The 22045-nt window shown below is 35.9% G+C and overlaps 1 protein-coding gene across 7 annotated transcripts in view; it reads right to left on the reverse strand.

Moving 5' to 3' along the window:
• Positions 1-22045, reverse strand: part of ADK (adenosine kinase) — a 519359-nt gene that overhangs the window by 342732 nt on the left and 154582 nt on the right. For all 7 annotated transcript variants that reach the window (XM_081564617.1, XM_081564638.1, XM_081564648.1 and 4 more), the window contains one exon: positions 13415-13493. In XM_081564617.1, coding sequence (XP_081420743.1) covers positions 13415-13493 — 79 coding nt within the window. The remainder of the gene's footprint in view (positions 1-13414; positions 13494-22045) is intronic.

Below are 22045 nucleotides of genomic sequence, written 5' to 3' on the forward strand. Positions count from 1 at the left end.
AAGTAATGTCTCTGCTTTTAACTATGCTATCTAGGTTGGTCATAACCTTCCTTCCAAGGAGTAAGCGTCTTTTAATCTCATGGCTGCAATCACCATCTGCAGTGATTTTGGAGCCCAAAAAAATAAAGTCTGACACTGTTTCCACTGTTTCCCCATCTATTTCCCATGAAGTGATGGGACTAGATGTCATGATCTTAGTTTTCTGAACGTTGAGCTTTAAGCCAACTTTTTCACTCTCCTCTTTCACTTTCATCAAGAGGCTCTTGAATTCTTCTTCACTTTCTGCCATAAGGGTGGTGTCTCTCCATATCTGAGGTTATTGATATTTCTCCCGGCAATCTTGATTCCAGCTGGTGCTTCTTCCAGCCCAGTGTTTCTCATGATGTACTCTGCATATAAGACTATCTTCACTGTCCAACTAATCAGACAAAAAGTCTGGTGGTCCAATGGTTAAGAATCTGCCCACCAATGCAGGGGACACAGGTTTAATCCCTGCTTCGGAAAGATCTCACATGTTACATGGCAACTAAGCCCCTGTCCCACAACTACTGACCCACTGCTCGGTCTCACCACCACAACTACTGAAGCCTGTGTGCCTAGAGCCCGTGTTCAGCAACAAGAGAACACACCACAGTGAGAAGTCTGCACACACCACAACTAGAGAATAGGCCCCACTCGGTACAACAAGAGAAAGTCTGCACATAGCAACGAAGATCTAGTGCAGTCAAAAATAAATAAATAAATCTTTAAAAAAACAAACAAAAAAAAGCCTTTCCTATTTAAAAAAAAAAGTCTAGGGACTCATCACTCCACCAGAAGAGGTCCCAACTTTATTTTTCAGTTCCAAAAAATAAATTAATTAATCAACAAGACACTTATTTAAATGTAATTACAAAATAGAATAAAAAGAAATAGAATCAAGGCAAATTTTATCCCCTGGATGAAATATGGTCCTGCTATTTCTAGTTTTCCTTACTGAAGCACTTAATGCTTTACTACTAGGTAGGAGAAACACAATATCAAACTGCAACCATGTTTAATTTCATACCAGGGGATAATGCACCACATTAAGGTTCTTAAGTGTAAAAGGTACACTTTTTTTTTTTAAAATAAAGTGCATGCTTTATGATATGTAGGTATAGATTTATACTGTACAACCTCAGAGCACACCAGAATTACTGAGACAAAACCAAAGGCATGTTTTACTAATGGTGGCGAAAGAATCCCTGAATATAGTCATAAAGTAAGCCTTAAGGACAAAAAATACAGAAAGAAGGAAAGAAAAAAGAGGATGGGGAGCTAAGGAAGAAAGAGAAAATATTGGTTTTTGCTTTACATTAAAGAATCTAACAACATAGAAACATGTCACAAACACACAAAAAATATCATTTAGGAAAACAAAACACTACTTTTTTCACCTTAGTTTACTACAACAGTCATTCACAGTCCAATTCAACAAAGAAAAAGACTACCAAAGAAGCAAAATATTAATTCATACTTAATTTTTTCAATTGCAAGGAGAAATTCACAATACAAAGAGTCAACTTTATTTTGTAAGATCCAAGTTAAAATTATTAAAATAGGCACTAAAAGAAACCTTCTTTTTAGGGACATAAAAGTTTGACAAGATTCTGTGTTGCATCACCATCTGCCACATCCTGCTCTGATATTTATAAATATAGTTGTGCTATTGATGTTTCTACAACTGCTCCAGGTGTAAGGCATTAGAAGGGAGAAATTTCTTTGATCACTCCAATGTCATTTCTTCTCTTTAGATCTAAGCAGTCTAGACTGTTCCCAGATTCCCAGAGATATATCTACTAAAATGCATTTTAATCTCTAAATAGTTTTTTTAAGTGAAATTGGTCAGAAAAAGAAATAATCAGAATACTATTTATTCATACAGGAAAGACACAGACTTGTTTCTTTAAAAAAAAAGTCTACAAAAATAAAGATGATGATCTCGATTTTCATCAATTTTTATTCCTAAATGCTATTGTTACTAAAACACAAGCCCGTGTGCCCAACGCACACTGAGGCCAAACAATACTAAATGTCAGAGTTTGGAACAAAGAAAGGTTTACTGAGGGCCATGCAAAGAGATGGGTGCTTCATGCCTTAAAAACCCAAACTCAGGATTTCCCTGGTGGTCCAGTGGTTAAGAGTCCGCCTGCCAGTGAAGGAGACCCTGGATCAATCCCTAGTCTGAAAAGATCCCACGTGCAGTGGTGCAACTCAGCCTGTGCTCTATAGCCCGTGAGCTGTAGTTACCGAAACCCACACCTAGAGCCCATGCTCCACAACAAGAGAAGTTACTGCAAGAGAAGTCTGCACATTGCAACAAGAGAAAGCCCACATGCAGGAATGAAGATGCAGTGTACCCAAAAAATAAATATGAATAAGCAATTTAAAAAAATAAAAACCCAAACTCCCTGAAAGCTTTCAGCAAAGCCCTTTTCTATGAAAAGTGAGGAAGAGGTGTGGTTAGTCCTAAACTTCTTGGTATTAGGTCATGGTCAGGTAATGACATTCCTATAAATCTCCACCAAAGAAACATTATTCTATGTTCTGACAAGAAAGGACCAGATCCCAAGGCACAGCTTTGATCTTCTGAGGTCAGGTCCTGGCTAAGAGGAGGCAGCTCTCAGTTGGTGGCTCCCTCAAGGCAGGGTCACCAAACCCTGCCCAGCTGACATTGCTGGGGGAGACAGGTCCCAGGACCCAACTGGCCCTCAGCCTCCTCAGGCCACCCACACAGCGGAGGCAGGTTCCATAGACTGTTATATAGACAGATGGCAGTTGCCATTAGGTGGCAGAGGCAGAGGATGGGGAGAGGTTCACTGCTGCCTCAAGGCCTGGGCCTGGCCAGTAGTGGAGCCCTGCAGGACACAGCCTTCAGCCTGTTCCCTGGGCACCCCAGCCCACTCACTGACCTGATGTTGGATGAGCTAAACAGCCCTGGGGAGAAGGCCAGGATAAACTCTTACCTTACTCCTCTCTGACTGAGGACCACCACTCTGTTGGTCATAAGGTGAATGGGCCCACTAATGGTCCCTCAATGATAGTTAGTCACATGGGGGAGGGAACCACTGCGGAGAACCACTGACCAGTGGGTGAGCAGGACCACTAACAGGTCAAGGTAACCACAGTCTGGTAACAAGATGCCAGGAAAACCTGCTGTGTGTTAAGGGCTGTGCATAGCTGTGCTCTATTATGCTATGACCTAATTGGAAATATTACAAGGTTCTTAAAATACCAAGCTTACAATTCTGGGTTGAACATGTTTCTATTCATTCCAACATTAACTATAAACTTTATTAAAAATGTTTTTAGGTATTCAATATATAAAGAGTTTGGGAAACCTTTAAAACAATTCTGAAAACTGATAGATTAAATGATGTTTGTATGAAAAAAAAATGTACCCTTCCTAATACACACCCCTCAGAGTCATATTGTATAAAACATAAAAATACTGACACAAAGTATTTCTCTCAAAATTAAAAAACACACACACACACATACACACCTTGGTTAAAATCTTATTTTATTTTATTTTCTGGTTAAAATTTTAATACAAAGGCTTATCTAACTGGGAGAAAGATGAGAAATACAAAGACTAAAAAGTCAATAATCAGAAAACCATGTGAGGAATTAGAAGAATATATGAATTCAAGAAAAGATCAAGAGAAATGTTTAATGCTTATGTGAAGAAGAGAATCAAATCTATCAATGATGGATTTATATATATATGATTAACGAAAAAAATTTATAATTAGGAACATATTATATTTTCTAAAGAAAAATGTAGGACAGAGGGCTATTTGACAAGGAGCATATACAAATTTAGTAGTTTTCCATAAATGATTTAAACTACAGCAAAGAAAGAAGCACTATTTGATCCCCAAGATCTCTGCTTCAAATGAGAAAGAAAAATATACTTTATTTAGAAAAATGACAGTTATTAAAGTAATAAGAAAATGATTACCCTTTATTATTGAAGAAAGAATTATAAAACTCCATGTAGCCTTAACATTTCAGGGGATGAAAGAGAAAAGAATTAATTGATTCCAAAGACATTATATTCCAGGTAACAAAGACTAGGAAGGCACTTAAAATATTTGACTAGATACCCAGAATATATCCAAAATGACAAAATTTTAACAAGTATAGAACATTAGAAAAATCAGTAAACCAATTTGTGAGGGCACTTCCCTAGTAGTACAGTGGATAAAAATCTGCCTGCCAATGCAGGGAACATGGGTATGATCCCTAGTCTGGGAAGATTCCATATACTGTAGAGCAACTAAGCCCATGTGCCACAACTACCAAGCCCACACTCTAGAGCCCTCAGCTTCTGAAGTTGCAAGCCACAACTAATGAAGCCCGTGAACCTAGAACCTGTGCTCCAACAACGAGAGAAGTTAACTGCAATGAGAAGCCCTCACACTGCAACAAAAAGTAGCCCCTGCTTACTGCAACCAGAGAAAGCCTGTGCGCAGCAACAAACACCCAGTGCAACCAAAAATAAAAAATAAATAATTTTTTAAAAATGTACAGGAAGCTTAAAAACAGTGAATTTATATAACTTAAAACCATACAGGAATACCACATGTTTCTGGTCATCAGGCTTCTGAAAAATTCAGTAAGTCCAAATAAATATGAACTGTCAAGAAGCAAAAAGATATCCAAACAAGAAAAACTGTTGTCCCTAAGAAGCATGAAAGAAAGAGTTGGTTTACTCAGAGCTGTATTTAAAATGATGGCTACTTGATTTTCTGACAACCTCCCAACTCTTCCCAAATTGAAGCAGACTGTAAGAAGTAGAGAATATGTGAAAGTGCAACATATGAACAAGTCAAAACTAAAGTCCACTAAGGAGGAGAGAAAAATCTCCAGTAAGGGGAAAATCTCCAGTAAGGAGAGCAATCAGATGTTTACAGTTAGAACATCTGAGTTCTAGTGCTGATCTGCTTTGTTACCCACCATGACATTTTATCTATGTTATTTAATTAGAATCTTATCATTAAAACAGATCACATCTTTCTTTCTGTCTCATAGGCTATCATGAGGCTCTAAAGGTTGAGCAAGTATACAACACTGGTATACAATAAAGACTGCAAAGAAACAATAGCTTACAAAAACCAATAGCCCCAGCATAAGAATAGAAATCAATAGACCATTGGCCTTAAAACAGTGACCAACTTTTTAGAATTCCAGCCCAGGAACAAATATACTAGACTTTTATATATATATATAAATATATGTATTTTACATATATGTATATTTGCTATATACATATATATATACACATATATGTATGTATATTTATACATATGTATATAATGACAAAACAATAATTATGGAGCAATTGATGAGATAGGCAGCTCAAAACTCTAAGAAGCATTAGGGAAAAAAAACAACCATCAAGAATACCAAGATATTATGTATTATAGGAATCACAGAAGAGAGAAAGAGCAGAAAAAAATATCTGAAGACATAATGGTCAAAAACATCCCAAATTGATGAAATACACGCACCTATACATCGAAGAAGCTCAATGAAAGAGATTCATACCAAGATTTGACTAAACTATCAAAAGACAAAGAAAGAATCTTAACAGCAGAGAGAAGCAATCTGTCATGAATAAAGGGTCCTCAATAATAGTAAAAGCTGATTTCTCATCAGAAACCATGGAGACTAGAAGGCAATGATACGACATATTTCAAGTAATGAACTGTCAACCAAGAATTCTACACGTAGCTAAACTATCCTTTAAGAGTGAAAGACAGTGAGCTCCCTGGGGACCTACTGGTTACGGTTCCAGGCTTTCACTGTTGTGGCCCAGTTTCAATCCCTGTCAGGGAACTAAGGTCCCTCAAGCCACATGGTGCAACAAGTAACTAAATAATTGAACAAATAAATAAGAATAAAGGATAAATTAAGACATTCACAGATAAAAACAAAAGTGGAAAGAAGCTGTTAATAGTAGACCTGTCCTATAAGAAATGCTGAAAGGAGTCATTCAGATTGAAATGAAAGCACATCAGGTAGTATTGGGTTGTCCAAAAAGTTTGTTCAGGTTCTTCTGTAAGATGTTATGGAAATAACATATAACAATAACTTAAAAACATATCAAGAAATAAAAAACAATGATGAAGGTAACTACATAGGCAAATATAGAAACCAGTATTGCTATACTTTTGGTCTGCAACTCCTCCTATGGGATTTAAAAGGTAAATGAATTAAATAATAACTATAAATCTATGTTAATGAGCACACAATGTATAAAGATATAATCAGTGACAATAATATAAAGAGGGAGGATGGAGATATAAAGGGACAAAGTGTTTATACTATTGAAACTAAGTTGATACTATTTAAACTAGGTTGTTGTTGAGAATGAAACTGTAATTCCCCAAAGTAACCACCAAGGAAATAACTAAAACAAATACAGAAAAAATAAGAAGATGGGAATCAAAATGGTACACTACCAAAAAGGATATATAACAAATGAGTACTTGTCATGAACTGTCTTCCCAAAATTCATATGTTGAAGCCCTAACCTCCAAGATTTCAAAAAGCAACTGTACTTGGAGGTTGGGGCTTTAAAGAGGTCATTAGGTTAAAATGAGGCATTTATTATAGGCCCTAATCTAATCTGACTGGTGTTTTTTTATAAGAATTAATACAAACACACAGAGACAAAAGGGGTATGCACAGAGGGGCAAATATGTGAAAAGGCAGCAAGAGAAGAAAAGACCCAGAAGAAACCAAGGAGCCAACACCTTGACCTTAGACTTCTAAGCTTCCCTGATCTGTGAGAAAGTTAAATTCTCTTTTTAAGCTGCCCAATCCGTGATGTTATTATGGCAGTCGGAGAAAACCAACATAATATTTAATTGAAATTGTATACTTTTCCTAACTCTTTATTAGATATTTAAATTTCTATAGGCCATACTGTATATTCTTAATGTACATAAATGTAAGATTTTTAAAAAGAAGAGTTAAGTACACGTGGATTAAACAGATATTACCTAAATTTAGAAAAAATATAACAATAACCTGTTCCATTTTGTCCCATAAAACAAAAGAATATTTCAAATTCGTGTTTCCAATAATACTTCTCTGAACTGATTAGAATCATTAGGACATCTCCTTTAATGTGTGATAAAACTGGGTACAGTTAAATGTAAATTTCATTTTGACTTACAGCTCTGCTCTTATCAAGTCCACATTCATGATGTCCGTCCAACATGATGACATGAAATTAAATATATTCTTTCAACAAAAGCATGTGAACATGGAATACTTTAGATTTTACTTACTAGCAATAACAGGCATTGAGATGTATAAGAATCTGTTTCTAGCTCTGCAAAATATTTATCTACCTTGAATCTAAATGCTTGTTTTAGTATTCCAAATGTTTATTCAATCATATCCTTTGCATCGACAGATACACAACATATACTATCCATGCTTAAAATGAACATTATTTCAAAACACTTCAAAACACAACGGTCATTGCAGTTTGGGCTGTCACGCTGGATTCCAAGTAAGTTACAGTTTTAGTAAAGTCACTGAGAAAGTCCTATTTAAGTTAGCTGCCCTTTCAAAGTGACCTTTTATCCCTGTTGAGATATAAAGCAGTCCTATTACACAACAATGAGTCATTTGTTTGTTGTATGCGTTTTTTTTAGCCTCTTTATGGCCTCTTCAAGTATCATCAAACACTTATGGAGAAATGGCATATAAATTTTTGTTTTCCTGTAATCTTTCTCTGCATTCTCATCTTCAATGTACTGCCACATTAGACAAGGACATTCTTCTTGTATCACATCTTTAAAATATTATACTGTAGGACATATTCTCTAGGTCCTCAATAATTATAGCCATCTTTAAGGCACATGTTCAAGGAGGCAATCTTCCATTTTTTTAAAGTCAAAAATCACATTAAGTGCATCTGTACATTTAAAAAAAACTGAAAAGTGACCAAACGTCCACTATGAAAGTACCAATCTCAACAATACAGTATACTAATGCATATATATGGAATTTGAAAGATGGTAACGATAACCCTATATGCGAGACAGAATAAGAGGCACAGATGCATAGAACAATTTTATGGACTCTGAGGGAGAAGGTGAGGGTGGGACGTTCTGGGAGAATAGCATTGAAACATGTATATTATCATATGTGAAACAGAACACGATTCCATGTTCGATGCATGAGACAAGGGCTCAGGGCCGGGGCAATGGGATGACCCAGAGGGATGGGATGGGGAGGGAGGGGGGTGGGGGGTCCAGGAAGGGGAACACACGTAAACCCATGGCTGATTCATGTCAATGTATGGCAAAAACTATTACAATATTGTAAGGTAATTAGCCCCCAACTAAAATAAATAAATTTATAAATAAATAAATAAACAAACAAACAAAAAAAAGAAAGTACCAATCTCATAGTAAGCAAATCACATCACATTTTTGTATACAACATGTGCAGGATATTTAGAAGATAAAATCTTTTTATTTTCATTAGTAAGTTTACAATGAACAGAATCTGTTAAAATTTAAATTTGCACTGTCTGTCAAATATACAGATAAGAAAAGTCTAAAAATTATATTTGGGCATGATATCAACAGTATCATGATATCTTAATTTGTTTTATGCTGCCTGCAGTTTGATTAAAATCTTCAAAACATGTTTTAACAAATTAAATTATCTAAGAGGTAATGGAAACATTTTCCTGTTGACATGATTTGTCACATCACTTATATCAACGTGTGATTGCTGATAAGATCTGACAGAATGAGTTCTACATCATCAAGTGTTAACTTTCACTCTCCATATGACTTTCAGTTCTTCTTTAATAGCAGTGATGATTTTTTCAAGTAACTTTCCCTTTCAATGTTTCAGTTCACTTCAGTTCAGTCGCTCAGTCATGTTGGACTCTTTGCAACCCCATGAATTGCAGCATGCCAGGCCTCTCTGTCCATCACCAACTCCCGGAGTCTACCCAAATCATGTCCATCAAGTCAGTGATGCCATCCAACCATCTTATCCTCTGTCGTCCCCTTCTCCTCCTGCCCCCAATCCTACCCAGCATTAGGGTCTTTTCCAATGAGTCAACTCTTCACATGTTTCAGCGTGTCTTTAATATAGTCACCATGCAAGCTATTGTTGTTAAACAACTGAACAAAGAGAAATCGACCTAAACCTGGTGTTGTGTGGTGAAATTATCTTAAAGCCCTGGTAGACTCCAAGAACTTTATAAGCAAACTATACCAGAGGACACAGAACTGCTGCTGCTGCTGCTGCTGCTGCTAAGTCGCTTCAGTCGTGTCCGACTCTGTGCGACCCCATAGACGGCAGCCCACCAGGCTCCGCCATCCCTGGGATTCTCCAGGCAAGAATACTGAAGTGGGTTGCCATTTCCTTCTCCAGTGCATTAAAGGGTAAAGGGTAAAGTGAAAGTGAAGTCACTCAGTCGTGTCCGACTCTTAGCGACCCCATGGACTGTAGCCCACCAGGCTCCTCCATCCATTGGATTTTCCAGGCAAGAGTACTGGAGTGGGGTGCCACTGCCTTCTCCAACACAGAACACAAAGGGCCTATTGACCAAATTAAGATGTTAAAATCATAGATGTATCCATCTAAAATACACAGCAAGAAGCAAGGGAAAGTGTTGGAGTAAGTTAATACTCAGGATGCAAACAAGTGTAAGGACCACACTACCTGAATGTTCACACATTATCTGCCTTTAACCTCATCTGACTGATGATAATGGTACAGGTAGGAGAACAGGGCCACAGTTTGAGGAACAGGGCCACAGTTTGAGCAACGGGGCCCAGAGACAGGAGTCCTTGGCAGATATTATAAAAAAGGAAATTATATCTTGGGAATTAACCTGAGTAGTCATGTCTTTATTTACCTTTCCAGAGTTATACACCTGTGAGGCCAGAAATAAGGACACAGTAAGTTTCACTAATGAGTGATCTTTAGAGGGTAGGTATAACTGTCAGCCTAGTATTATACGATCATAATATGGTTTTTCCATCCCTTTCTAGCTATAAGTAACACTCGTTTGTTATAGCATAGCTTTTTATTCCATCTTCAGCAGTCTTACAGGTTACAAACTTACTTGCTATTTATATTTAACAAATCATATCAATATTGCCTGTTTCTCAAGCTACTTGTTTACTACTTATACATGGCAGTCCAGTGGTTAAGACACTGTGCTTCCACTGCAGGAGACAAGAGTTTGATCCCTGGTTGGGAACTAAGATCCCAAACGGCGCATGGCACAGGCAAGGGAAAAAAAAACAAAACAAAACAAAACAAAAACCTGTTGAGTTTTATCTCAATCTTAAAAGCTATCAGTTTACCATCTATGAATTTCATCTATCTTTATTTTTCTTATCTTTACAAAAGAACTGAATTATTTTCAAAATATCATTACAAAAGATCACACAGGAAACACATATCATGGTATGTACTAACAAAAATATATAGAATTAAACGGTTTATGAGTACTTCGATGATGACTGAATTCCTATCATAGAGCTTGGCCCTATTTTAGATCTACAGTGTACAGCACCTGGCAGACATTCAGTTAGCATAGTTACACTAAACTGGTATTTGTTGCCCAGTATTTGCTTCTTCAGTCACCTAGAATAATAGAGAAAATGGAAGAGCAATCCAGTCGTTCTCTGAAGTGAAGGAGAACACAAATGGATAAGAAAAGAAGACCAAAGCCCAAAATCAACCAAACAAATGCACTAACAGAAAACAAAACCTAGAACCTGTCCTAATGGGCCATCTCTAGCAAGACTTTTTAAACAGCTTACAACTCAATCTCATTCATTGTTCACATTAGATTCAAGCAAGGCTTTATCAAAACTGTTCACGTTAAGGTTCTAAATACGGTATCAAATTTTACTTAAACTTTAGAAGACACAGCTTATGATACCAGCTACTACCGAGCACAATGATTAGCACATAACAGATGCCAATAAATATTTACTTTATGTATGAAGCAATCAACTATTTTTATTAATGACCGCCATGGAAAATCTGAAGAATTCTCCTTCTGAAGAAAAGTACCTCTATAGGAACCTTTTTCAAACCTCTCTGGCTACCCCAAAGATAAATTATAATTGGGCAATTATGTAGCTGAATCATCAATCAGATAGAAAGGACAAGTACTCTCAAAATATTAGGGGAACTAAAAAGCCAAATAATGTGTTTTACTGAAGACTAGATTGAAACAGCATTTTTAAATGGATGAGAGCCACAAATCTGGTTGTTCTGTCCATGGGTGGGTAAGTTTACAGTCTCTTAACTAAGTAAAATGAGGGGAGGGGGAGAAGCCCTGCAACCCTAGTGGTTTCCAAACTTTTCCTTAAATAGCAGTATGATTTTTTTAAATGTTCATTATCTCATTAATCCTTATGACTTTCATTTGAGATACGCATGAAAGTCCACATTTACAGATGAAAGGCCCATAAAAGTTGCTCATGGTTTCACAGCCAGTAAAGCAACAAAGTTTGAACTCAAACCCAGTTTAATAGACTCCCATGGCCACAAGAGCAAGCCTATTTTCTTGTTATGTTGCCTCAGTGATTGTTAAATAAGCAAATGAAATCTAAAACTTGAATAAAGTTAATACTACTTCCTACTGAAGCATTTCTAGAATCTATTTTTCAATTTATTTTTAAAATATGGTAAAACAGACATATACAAAATTTATCTTTTTAATCATTTTTAAGCATACAGTGCAATGGCATTAGATATATTCACATTGCTGTACAACCACACTATTTCACACTATTCACCTCTAAACTCTTCATCTTGTAAAACTGAAACTCTATGCCCAGTAAGCAATAACTCTTCATTTCCTCTTCCTATTACCCCTGGAAACTATACTCTACTTACCATCTCTATGAATTTGACTAATTTGGGTTCCTCATATAGGTGGAATCATCATTGTTAATACTCCTGTGACTAAGTTATTTCACGTACTATATACCCTTAAGATTCACTCATATTGTAGTATGTGTCAGAATTTCCTTACTTTTTAAGGCTGAAAAATATACCATTTATGCATACACCACATTCTATTTAGCCATTCATTCACTAAAGGACATGTGGGTTGCTTCCACTTTTTAGCTGTTGTGAATAATCCTGCCATGAACACACATGTACATATACGTTAATACCCTGCTTTTAATTCTTTTGGGTATATAACCTGTCTTAGTGTGCTTTGCCTGATATAACAAAATACCATAGACCAGATAGCTTGAACAATAGAAAACTTTTTCTGGAGGCTTGGAAATCTAAGATTAAGATACAGCTGATATGGCAGCCCGAGAAGAGTAATCAAAATACCTAAGTACAAAAAGTAAACTGTCTTTTTTCTATTAACCTGAACTCACAAAGTGACTACTGGAATGTTAAACAAACAAACAAAATCCACTGATAAATACAAAGATCTCATCTCCTCAGGTCACTGAAAACAGTATTTTACAACCTAAAATATTTTAATACTTTAAATGATCAAATGATTAAATTTGAGCTTTCATAGTATGCAGGATAATTATAGTAAATGTCTAAATTTAATAAAAGTTCAATCTTTGACAATTCTCCACTTCTTCAGCCCATAATTAAAATTGCAAGAGAAAGCATTAATCAATGTTAAAAACAATCAAAATGACCTGAATCCATGAGTTAACTTGTGACTGCAGTTACAGGGATTCTGAGCTAGTTTACAAATCACAGAGGTAAGAACAAAGATTTATAAAGCTTTTCCTGTTCTTCATAATTGGAACTTTAAATAGAACACTAACATTACCACTTAAAATTAGGTTACACTGGTAACCTGCAAGAGTTCATGTCAAAATGAGTTTGTCCAATTACCCACTGGAAGATGTATATAGATACAGACACAGATGCATAAATTTATACATAAATACACACAAATATATAGATATATATGTATTTATATATACTATAAGAAAACTTATAGTATCTGTAAGAATATCCATTCTAAGTACTATAAGAAATGCAGAAGCCATAAAGTTTAATTATATTAAAAAAAACTAAGAATTTTGGCAGAGTAAAAGATATGAAAAGTCATTAAAGTATAAATGACAAATAAAAAATACTTCCAATTTCAAAAAAGGAATACTATTTATAAAATACGCAAAATTTCTACAAATCAATAACATGAAACACTATAAAATAATAACCAAAGGATTCCACAAGTAATTAAGAAGAAATATATATGAATAAAAAATTTAAAACTGACAAAAATATTCTATAGCAAAAAATATATATTAAAATAATTATGAACAATGACCAAAAGTATCAAATCATTTTGAGTCAATTTCTTTTACCACCTTTAAAATAATTAACCAACCTGGGCCACTTTAATTGAATTCTGGGTAGAGCCACCAGCATGATATTCAACTTTGAAGTTTTTCACAAGTTCATCAAACCTAGAAGGAAATCACAGTAGAAAATGTTAGCATTTGTCAGTTCTCACAATGCATATTTTTCTGATTAGAAGCTCATTAAATTACATTTAGTGAAATTTTTGGATTACATAATTATGTTGAATAAATGAATTAAAATGCTATATGAAAAACAACTTTGCTAAATTTCCATACTTAACAAATTGTTTTCCACAAGTGTACAATTATGAGACTTTAAAATACATAGGGTGACCATAATTAGACATTAAACACAAGGTAAAAATAAACATTTGTAAGTTATTAAATATTTATAAGCAATGAATATTTTCCTACTTCAAATGTTGAACTTAGAATTCTTACAAATGTATGTCCTAATAAGTTCAAAAATTTTAAATATCATAAAGGCTACTGGTTTATAACTTAAAGAATTACAAAACTACATGGAGCTGCATGATTCTTAGGAAAGTTGCTTGGTGACAGTTTCTGTATTTGCCAAATATAGAGGCCAAGAGAGATGATCTAAAGCTTTCATACTTCACTACTTTGGCATATGATAAAAGCTACAGAACTCCTCTCCAGGAAGATATATATACTAACTACACATAGTACTTTTCATACAAGGTGATGCATGTAAATCCCTAGTATTACACCCAGTCAAAGGGCTAAGCAAACTGATTAAAATGTCTCCAATTACATGGCATTTAATAATCTAGATGACAAGTCAATATTCCCTACTACACATCTCTAACATGTTGGAAGCTGTGGGAGATAACCAAAGGGCACAGGCATAAACTTTATTTTGAAGGATTTACATGCTTTGCGGGGACAAGGATGAATATGCACAAAATAAGAGAAAATTTAAAAATACCAAGTTATTCACAAACAAAATGTACGCAATACAGACAGCAAGTGTTACAGAAGATCAAAGAAGAGAGAATGGGATGTGAATACAGTATTCAAGAAAGATACCAGTCTTGGTGCTATTTTCAAAACTTTAAAATTTTAAGCACAGAAGGAGGTTTTTTACTCAAATGAAACCTTTCACAAAACTTCAAAATACAAAAAGGGATAAATACAGAGTTGGTTACATTAGGAATAGGGAAAACAGAGTTACTATACCCACGTCTATACTTCCACTTGCCTTCAAACCCCATCTATAAAACCCTGAGATGTCAATAAACACAATTAGCAAGGCCCAAACTGTTGACAAGATGACTCGGCGGTAAAGAATCCACCTGACGATGCAGAAGACACAGGAAACGTGTGTTTGTTCGATCCCTGGGTGAGAAAGATCCTCTGGAGCAGGAAATGGCAACTCGCTCCACTATTCTAGCATGGGAAATTCCATGGGCAGAGGAGGCTGGCGGTCGCAGGAGTCAGACACAACGGAGCAAATACTAGAAAGTTTTGACAACAGTATCTGTATACCCCTAAGAACTTACAAAAAAAACTATCTTAAAGACCCAGATAACCACGATGGTGTGATCGCTCACCTAGAGCCAGACATCCTGGAGTGCCAAGTCAAGTGGGCCTTAGGAAGCATCATTACAAACAAAGCTAGTGGAGGTGATAGAATTCCAGCTGAGCTATTTCAAATCCTGAAAGATGATGCTGTGAAAGTGCTGCACTCAATATGCCAGCAAATTTGGAAAACTCAGCAGTGGCCACGGGACTGGAAAAGGTCAGTTTTCATTCCAATCCCAAAGAAAGGCAATTCCAAAGAATATCCAAACAACTGTACAATTGCACTCATCTCACACATCAGCAAAGTAATGCTCAAAATTCTCCAAGCGAGGATTCATCAGTATGTGAACTAGAACTTCCAGATGTTCAAGCTGGATTTAGAAAAGGCAGAGGAACCAGATATCAATTGCCAACATCCGCTGGATCACAGAAAAGGCAAGAGAATTCTAGAAAAATATCTACTTATGCTTCACTGACTACGCTAATGTCTTTGACTGTGTGGATGACAACAAACTGTGGAAAATTCTTAGAGATGGGAATACCAGACCACTTGACCTTCCCCCTGAGAAATCTGTATGCAGGCCAAGAAGCTACAGTTAGAAGTGGACATGGAGCAACAGAGTGGTTCCAAATCGGAAAGGAGTACATCAAGGCTGTATAGTGTCACCTTGATTATTTAACTTATGTGCAGAGTTCATCATGCAAAATGCCTGGGTGAAGCACAAGCTGAAATCAAGATTGCAGAGAGAAATATCAGTAAATTCAGATATGCAGATGACACCACCCTTATGGTATAAAGTGAAGAGGAACTAAAGAACCTCTTGATGAAAGTGAAAGAGGAGAGTGAAAAAGCTGGCTTAAAACTCAAATTCAAAAAACAAAGATCATGGGATCCGGTCCCATCACTTCATGGCAAATAGATGGGGAGACAATGCAAACAGTGAGAGACTTTATTTTTGGGGGCTCCAAAATCACTGCAGATGGTGACTGCAGCCATGAAATTAAAAGATGCTTGCTCCTGGGAACAAAAGCTATGACCAATCTAGACAGCATATTAAAAAGCAGAGAAATTACTTTAAAGACATAAGTCAATCTAGTCAAAGCTATGGTTTTTCCAGTAGTCATGTATGGATGTGCGAGTTGGACCATAAAGAAGGCTGAGCGCCTAAGAATTAATGCTTTTGAACTGTGGTGTTGGAGAAGACTCTTGAGGGTCCCTTGGACTGCAAGGAGATCAAACCAGTCAATCCTACAGGAAACCAACCCTGGATATTCATTGGAAGAACTGATGCTGAAGGTTAAGCTCCAATATTCAGCCACCTGATAGGAAGAACCAACTCGTTGGAAAAGACCCTGATGCTGGGTAAGATTGAATGTAGGAGGAGAAGGGGAAGTCAGAGGATGAGATGGTTGGATGGTATCACCGACTCAATGGACATAAGTTTGAGCAAGCTCCAGGAGTCGGTAATGGACAGGGAAGCCTGGCATGCTGCAGTCCACAGGGTCGCAAAGAGTCAGACACGACAGAGCAACTGTAACTGAATGGAATAATACTAATCTAATACTTACAGGAGAGAAGAAAAAGTACAGTTCTAGATGCAGATACATGGAGTTGTGATAGTCTAGGAAATGTTCTCTTCTAATTATGTATCAGCTAAGAGTGATACTGGAGATTGGAAGAGAAAGGAAGAATGAGTGGACAAAAGAAACATTAAGTGATTAATTGCTCTACCCGTTTGAGGTCATTCTACTTTCAAAAGACAATTTCTCTAAAAAGATATGTCTCTTCATCAGAACCTGTTAATGTAACCTTATTTGGAAAAAAAAAAAAAGTGGGGGGTCTTGCAAGAGGTAAAGATTTGGGGATCTTCAGGAGGTAAAATCCTCCCTCTTGAATTACCCAGCTAAGTCTCGGATCCCAATGCCAGGCCTTCTTACGATGGACAAAAGAGAAGACAGAGGTGAAGATGGAGACAGAGATTGGACAGATGTGCCCAAAAGCCAAGGAAGCCAAGGAATGCCAACATCTATCAAAAGTTGGAAGAGACAAAGATTCTCCACTAGGCTCTTCAGAAGGAGTGCAACTATGCTAACACCTTTTTTTCAGACTTCTGCTTCCCAAGAACTTTAAGAGAATAAAACAGATATAATATTTTGGTAATAACTGGGGGGTATAATTAGTACAGATACTAAAATCACAGTAAACCAACAACATACTCTACTGTTTACTTTGTTTTTGTTATCAATTCTCCCAGCACCATCCAACAGAACTTTCTGTTAATACTGGAAAGTTCTGTATCTGTGCCTCCAGTCTGACAGCCACTAGCTAGCTACTGAATGCTTAGAAGGTAGACAGTGTGACTGATGTTTTATTTCAAATAAAATTTTAAATTTCATTTGTTAACTTATACTTGAACATCTATAGCCTCAAGGCTAGCAGCTACCTTCTAGACTATTATCGTTTAAAAAGAACACTAGCTTTTCAAGATGCTCTAGAGAAAAAGGATTACAAGACCAAATAAGCATAGGAAATTGTGTATTCTATTCTCATCTTGAAGATTCATATTGTATATAAGCATATTAAAAGCACTGAGATATCTGAAACAAAGAAACATGTTTATTTATTAAACATACAGGATCTTAGAACCCTCTGAGGTTTTAGGGTTAGGTTCCATGGCTAACATTTATGTAATATTTACTATATGCCAGAAGCTACTGTTTTAAATATTTTACCCAAATCATTTTTTAAAATGCTCAATACAAGTTTATAACGTGGGTACTACTATTAGCTCCTATTTTTTCAATTTCTTTTCAACAAATACCTACATACTACAGTATGCAGTATTCCAAATTTCGGTCTGATAAATCCTGATGAATTCTGATAAACGACAAGGTAGGTCCATTTCAAAAATGTTTAATTTTTCATTTTGATTTTGTATTGTGTGTAGGCACTGATTCTACTAAATAGTTAAATATTCTTAAATGTTGTAGAATTATACTACTGATACTTTCCATATATTTCAATTGAGAAATATTAAGTAACCAAAATATATGTACAATATAACCCAAGAAAATTACAATATGTATGTGTATACTGCCAGCAAAATTACCCAATAAACGTGTGTACTAAAAAGGACCTAGAAGGCCACAACCAAGGTGTTAACAGTGGTTTACTCCAAAGTAGAAGCAATTACAGATCTTATGTACATTTTTCGATTGTGTAATAAGCATAGAAACTGTTTGTAATAAAAACATTAAAAAATCTACTTCATCTTAAAAAGGAAGAAAATAGCAGTTTTTCCATACAACTATACAAATAGAACTATATACAAATCAAAACACAGAGCAGAAAAGTGAGTGGTTCTGAATGAAAGAGGCAGGGAAAGAGTAACATCTAAAGTGGAATTTGACAGATATGGGAGAAAAATATTCAGCGCTAAGGATAAAACAAAACTCTAACCTATTCAAGGAAGTAAGTTATACACAGACTAAAATGTAGGTAAAAATCAAAGTAGTAAAAACTGACAAAAGCGAACTCTCTCTGCCAGACTAATAAATTTCAATACTATTCAATAGGCAACTAGGAATTATTAAAATCTATTTACTGATAGTGTGAAAGATGGATTTTATTTTTAAATGATAATAGCACTCCTCCAAGAACAAGAACTGATGCTTGGAAGGATTGAGGACAGGAGGAAGGGGACAACAGAAGATGAGATGGCTGGATGTCATCACAGACTCTATGGACATGGGTTTGGGTGGACTCCGGGAGTTGGTGATAGACAGAGAGGCCTGGTGTGCTGTGGTTCATGGGGTCGCAAAGAGTCGGACACGACTGAGCGACTGAACTGAACTGAACTGAAGAACAAGGTAGGATAAAGGGAGGCAGACTAGGACTTCCCTGGGGATCCAGTGGCTAAGACTCCACACTCCCAATGCAGGGGGCCTAGATTCAATCCCCGGCTCAGGGAAGTTGATCCCACACACCACAACTGCACAGCCAAATAAATAAATGAAGTATTTTTTTAAAAACCGTGGAGAGGGAAAAATCACATCTTTTGAAAGAAAAAAAAAAAAAAAAACAGAGAGAGAGGGAGAAAGAGAGAGAGGCAGATCGCAAGCCTTTAGAAAAGTTCATACTTAAAAGTCAGATGCTAAGCCAAGGGGCTACAGGGAAGTGATCAAGCTAAGGAATCATTTCCGAAGCTGAAGACCTCACATGTGATAAATAACTGGAAGTGAAAGATGCGTCAGAGGGAAAACAATTCTGAGACTTCTACTTTGGATTACCAGTTGGTTGGTATTAAGAAAGGAAATACAAGAAAGAAGAAATATCATATGGAAAAAAGGGAACTCCTAAGTAGTTGATTATCAAACCTAGAAAGATTTCTGTTTAGGGAACTAACTGCACTGAGGAAAAATTTATTTTCTTTAATCTCTTGCATGGATTGGGCACATTTTTTCTACACAATTTTCTAGTTGATACAAAATCTCTTGATTTTATATGAATGTTCCACATTGTCTGTGACAAAGCAATAAATGCACTCAGTGGAAAATGCTACAAAAAGAAGGACTGTATATCTTTAATGAAAGACAAAAAAGTTAAGCTAAAATATTAATAAGCCTCAAAACCATGATTAAAACATTATAGGGATATAATCAATTATATAAAAACCCTAAATATTTTCTAGGTTATTTAGAGATAACAGAGTTTATGATACCTTTACATTTGATGGAGAACTTCTATATATTTCAGAATGTGACTTTTTTTTTAATATAGGGAGTGATGTGTCTATTTTTATACTTTATAGATACATTCTTACTTTTTCCTTTCTTTGAGCTTCTCTGTCTGAATGGAGTGAGTGTACCAAACACCTCAATAAAAAACAGAATTGAAATAACAGCTGATCTATTTCATAATGAAAGTATTTTCATTAAAGAAAATTTTAAATAAAAATTAATGTCAGTGGGATATTATTCAGAATTTCTCAAAGACTACCCTTATGGAAACAAGAAAAATGCAATATACCATATACCGCTAAAGAATGTTAATACTTGTGTACAGTATTAAGCTGATGGTGTATAGGAGAACTTAAATTTTAAGTAACACTTTCAGCTCTCATATCACATATTATTAAATACTTCATAAATATGCTATCTATCTATCTATCTATCTATCTATCTATCTATATGTTCTGTTTTGAGAAGGAAAGTAAAAAACAATAGAGTAGAGAAGACTTCAAACACTAACATGGCAGGCAGAGATGTGACTAAACACTAGTCTTTTAATCTTGACTTAATATTAAACCATACCTCAGAGTGGTAATAGGCACAGAAAAGTTATCATAAGAAAATGACCAACCATGAAAATTTTAAGTCTATTAAAAGATGACACAGACTTCTGATAAAAATAATACTGATGATCATATGCATGCTACCAGTAGGTGCAAAGAGCTCTAATTTTGGAACAGCTGGGCAATGACTAAATGACCAAAGTAAACATAGTCAACAAACATAATTCATCCTTTAGCATAAAAGCTCTTTTGGCACTGAGGTCAAGCCAAGTATTAATGGAAAAGAATGTAGGAGAGTATAGTACAAAGAGATTCACCTTTTCAAAAACAGTAATTACTCTATTAACTACAACATGGCTAGCAGAGCTGCAAAGATTGCCCTGAGAAATATCAGTAACCTCAGATACATAGATGACACCACCCTTATGGCAGAAAGTGAAGAGGAACTAAAGAGCCTTTTGATGAAGGTGAAAGAGGAGAGTGAAAAAGTTGGCTTAAAGCTCAACATTCAAAAAAAGAAGATCATGGCATCCAGTCCCATCACTTCATGGTAGAGATGGGGAAAGAATAGAAACAGTGAGAGACTGTATTTTCTTGGGTTCCAAAATCACTGAAGCCATGAAACTAAGACGCTTGCTCCTTGGAGGAAAAGCTCTGACCAACCTAGACAGCATATTAAAAAGCAGAGACATTACTTTGCCAACAAAGGTCCATCTAGTCAAAGCTAAGGTTTTTCCAGTAGTCACGTATGGATGTGAGAGGTGGACCATAAAGAAGGCTGAGCATCGAACAATTGATGCTTTTGAACTGTGGTGTTGGAGAAGACTCTTGAAAGTCCCTTGGACTGCAAGGAGATCCAACCAGTCCATCCTAAAAAAAATCAGTCCTGAATATTCACTAGAAGGACTGATGCTGAAGCTGAAACTCCAATATTTTGACCACCTGATGTGATGAGCCAACTCATTAGAAAAGACCCTGATTTGGGGAAAGATTGAAGGCAGGAGGAAAAGGGAATGACAGAGGATGAGATGGCTAGATGGCATCACCGACTCAACGGACATAAGGTCGAGAAAGCTCTGGAAGATGGTGAAGGACAGGGAAGCCTGGCGCACTGTAGTCCGTGGGGTCACAAAGAGCCAGAAATAACTGAGTGATTGGAAAACAACTACAACATGGTCAGATAGACTATGGAGAAGTCAGTAACTGAAAAGTTTAATGGAAGAGAAATATGGTGCCACCTTGAAGACCGTATCTAGATTTTGCTGCTTACTATTATAGTGAACTGTTCATTTCATAAAATTTCCAACTAGTATACACTTTACAAAGTTGGAATGAGGAACAAACACTAAATGATTTTTCAATGAGTTTTAAGAAATAAACACCAGCGAGTCTAACTCAGAAAATTTAGCACTCAAGAATAAAGAATAACGACCACACGAAAGTAAAGAAAATCAGGAGTGTAAAGGTTAAGGAGAACAGTATTTGTCAGAGGATGATAATAAAACAATGTATATGTACTATACCTTAGAAAAAACAATCACAAGACTCTTAATTCCACTGAGAGTGATCCACACATAACAATATGAATGAAAAACTAAGTTTTATCCCTTACAATCTGGGGCTCAAATATAATCTAGTTCAAATTTTTAAGATTCAAAGAAAGTTTTAGAATATAGGGCATTTTTAATTCCTATCTTTACTCAGGTTTTAGGTTAAGAAATTTCTTTCAAATAAACCTCTTTTTTAACCCTAAATAAATTACCCAACCAGCGATGTAAATTGGTAAGACAAATGGCAAAGACATAAATGTGAGAATTT

The sequence above is a fragment of the Giraffa tippelskirchi genome, chromosome 2 (genome assembly GCF_054371585.1).
Source record: "Giraffa tippelskirchi isolate mGirTip1 chromosome 2, T2T-mGirTip1v1.2.pri, whole genome shotgun sequence".
Lineage (NCBI taxonomy): Eukaryota > Metazoa > Chordata > Mammalia > Artiodactyla > Giraffidae > Giraffa > Giraffa tippelskirchi.